Source organism: Monopterus albus, unplaced genomic scaffold (assembly GCF_001952655.1).
Source record: "Monopterus albus unplaced genomic scaffold, M_albus_1.0 scaffold166.1, whole genome shotgun sequence".
Lineage (NCBI taxonomy): Eukaryota > Metazoa > Chordata > Actinopteri > Synbranchiformes > Synbranchidae > Monopterus > Monopterus albus.
This window is the reverse complement of record NW_018128046.1, coordinates 4,332-7,641: the sequence shown is the minus strand read 5'-3', so window position 1 is coordinate 7,641 and position 3,310 is coordinate 4,332. Positions and strand designations below refer to the sequence as shown.

Here is a 3,310-nt window from a genome sequence, read left to right as displayed (position 1 = left end):
GTCTCCTATATTCTTAAAGACAAGTGAAATGGTTAAAACAAAAGGAAATTATAAAGCATATGATACTGAGATAATCATGTAGGTACATTTGCTAATGCAGATTATAATATTGATTATAGAAAGCTAAACATTTCCTATACTATTGATAAATGTTGATAATCTGAAGCCAAAACAATAAGACCTTATACAACTTTTCTTGAAGACAGTTTTTAGTCATCTCAGTCTATATCTGGACAACTTCCTGTTGTTCTGAGTCTCTGCACTTCACCCCCTCACAAGCATTTCATATGCATAGGTCAAGTTTTTCCAAAGGTCAAACAGATTAAACAGTTATTTGAACAGTTTTGCAAATACATAACATAGTACTATATCATTGTATCAAGAATTTCTTTGTACACCTCCTCAGTCCAGCTCTTCACTGTTTTGACTACAGGCTTTGCAGCTTTAAGTTTCTGCCTGTAGGTTGGAATAAGATGGACCATACAGTGATCAGAGTGTCCGAGGGCTGTGCGGCGGACAGAGCAATAGGTGTCTTTTATTGTTGTGTAGCAGTGGTCCAGTGTTATTTTGTCCCTGGTGGGACAGGTGACGTGCTGTCTGTATTTGGGCAGTTCGTGGGAGAGATTTGCTCTGTTCAATAGTGGATATTTGCCAGGTGGATAGATGAGAATGGAGTCCGGGACCCTGGTGTAGCCTCACTAAGGCACCCGCATGTTTGCCACGCCGGCGTTTCTTCCAGGTCCCGTATATGGCAGCTGCGCCTCTGATCAGAATGTCCATACAGCACTCTTCATTCACAAAAATTGGAGAAAGGTAGTTCGGTGTGAGTTGTCCAATATTTAACAGTTCTTCTCTGGTAAAAGTAATCCGGGATGGGTTGCAAAAGACCGAGAAAACAAAGAAAAACAACAAACACAAGTGAGCGCGAGTAACCAAGGTTGCAATCGCTGTTGGTGCCATCTTATTTCTTAGTAAAGTCCTGGGAGTTTGTTATGTGGTGCTGTGTGTTTCCCACCAAAGATGCCAGAATGGTGGCCACGTGCTTGGCAATGTTGCAAGTCTCTGATGCTGCTGACAGTGAGTCTGAGTGGGGCTCGTTCCGTGTGTATTTTGGGAAGGCCATAAGGGCAAGGGATGGCCTCCCCCAGTGGACCAGAGTCAGCAGTCCACCTCCACCTGAAGGACAAAGGACATTCTTTCAAAGACAGTGAAGTCCAGATCCTCTCCAGAGAACATCGCTGGTTTGAGAGAGAAGTCAAGGAAGCTATTTTTGTCCAAATAGCACACCCCTTGCTAAATAGGGGTGGTGGACTAAGACAACTTGCCACACATCTACAACTCTGTATTGAAATCTCTGCCCAAACATTCCCACCCTAGTTCACACCAGGACAATAGGCATCGGTCCACATGTGAGGGTTCAGATACAGGTAATGATGCTCACCGATACTGGACACCAGTTGAACAGAACTGATGAAGCCTCTTGGATGAGAGGTGAAACGTCTTCTAACTAAAGCCAAGTCCAGATGATTTTTTTCTCTGTTTTTTTCAGCTTATGATGTTTGTCACGCCATGAAATGAATAGTCTAATGTTTTGTCAATGCATTTGGAATTTAACCCATGTGTTGTGGGCTCTGGTTGATCTTGACTTTAATAAACATGTTGTGTTTCAAGTCACTGTGAACATTTTCCATCTTAAACCAGACCACAACCATTCCCTAACTTAACCAAGTGGTGTGAATGCCTGAACATATCCATGAATGAGTTTCACTAGGAGTGGATATTGTATTGTGAGATTTCAGATTTTGGTGAAAAACTAATGAAACTGATGATGTGACTCTTCAGCATGAACTTTTGTAAGTGACTTAGCATGCTAATCAACAATATTATGTTCACACCTAAATGTATTTGCTCTCAGAGTAGTTCTATAGAAACATAATATGTAGGAGACAGGGTTACAGCAAACGTTGTCAATGAGCATCACACAAGAAAAATCTCGGCCATCTCACATTATAATGTGATCACCTACTGTATCATATGAAGCTGAATTAGATACACAAACAGCATTATTAACAACACAACAAAGTCATTAAGCTGTATGATCACTAAGAAGAGAAACTGTATTTAATGTGCATGTCATCCATCTTACTTTACAATTACTGAAGCACACAGGCTGACTTTGAGGTTGCAAACAAAATAATGTTAAAAATATGAAATGCACTGAGGTTCTGTGAGCTTGTCTTTCTCCTGTTTTTCAGGCTGAATCTTCCATTGCAGCTTGATGCCACTCAGTCCTTGACTCTTTAAAGCAGCTTCCAGCTGAAGAGAAATAAAAGAAAAGTACAGACCTTTGCTCTATTTCCTATACTCTTTTCTACAATGGCAAACTCTTCTCATCTTCTGTAATTTTCATACTTTACCAGAACCCGACAAAGAGAGAGAGAGAGAATTTTACCTGATGGAGGAGCTGGGTGTTAATAACTGGATCTGTCATGTCAGCACTAGTCTGCATCTTCATCCTCACAACAGTCGTCTTCACAACTGGATCTGGACAATCCAGGAAACAGAGTCAAGAACCAAAGGTACAGATACTGTAAATCTGAATATTAGAAAACTATTATTAGTGATTTGTTGTTGGAGTAAGGAGTCACCTTCATGACAGATGAAGGCGTATTGGTTCTGACAGTTGTCGTCATACCACTGATGTTGAGAATCCTCACTCACACAGTACTCATTAAGATTAGAGTTATCTGGCTGTCCACTTTTCCAGTTTCTGAACACACTGCTGCTGTTATCTGACCAAGTCCATGCATTTCGGTACAGACCAATCCACACGTTTACCCCATTTGGTATTGTGCTGTAGAGCGCAGAGTTTTCTGCAGAGCTCTCAATCGTAGCCAGGTCTGTGTAGTGCTGTCTGCAGTAACTCTGGGCATCAGCCCACGTTAGCGGAGATGAAATGAACATGTAGGTTTTTTTGTTTTGAGCTGTTTCTGAAAAAGACAAATAACACAATCTGACACTATGGCTGGGAGATTTTGTGTGAATTTATTGCACTTAAGCTTAACAGTCAAAGGATGACATCCATTCACCCCCGTCTTCTTACCGGTGTAACAAACAAAATAGGCCAAAGCACTGCACTTCCAATCATTCCATTTTCCAAAGGAGCCATACATGTCTACACAGTACTCTATATTGCCAGCACGATGCTGCTGATTGGTCGTTCACTGCACTTTGGTCCAGGCTGAAACACATGAATAAATATTGGCTACAATGAAATCTGGTACAAAAATGTATTTCCACACAAGATATT

The 3,310-nt window shown here is 41.1% G+C and overlaps 1 protein-coding gene across 1 annotated transcript; it reads right to left on the bottom strand.

Annotated features, from left to right (window-relative positions):
- Positions 1-2,342: 2,342 nt before the first annotated feature.
- LOC109968977 (C-type lectin-like) lies at positions 2,343-3,051 on the bottom strand. The gene is made up of 2 exons (XM_020615592.1): positions 2,649-3,051; positions 2,343-2,544 (listed from the first exon to the last, which is right to left on the bottom strand). The coding sequence occupies exons 1-2, from the start codon at positions 2,962-2,964 to the stop codon at positions 2,414-2,416; spliced, it is 447 nt and encodes a 148-aa protein (XP_020471248.1). The 5' UTR covers positions 2,965-3,051; the 3' UTR covers positions 2,343-2,413.
- Positions 3,052-3,310: the final 259 nt, after the last annotated feature.

What these genes read in the sequence shown, in the direction of transcription:
- LOC109968977 (XM_020615592.1), bottom strand. Translation starts at nt 2,964, where the DNA reads ATGTTCATTTCATCTCCGCTAACGTGGGCTGATGCCCAGAGTTACTGC. An exon ending in CGCCTTCATCTGTCATGAAG is followed by an intron (nt 2,545 to 2,648) that starts GTGACTCCTTAC and finishes TGGATTGTCCAG; the next exon opens with ATCCAGTTGTGAAGACGACT.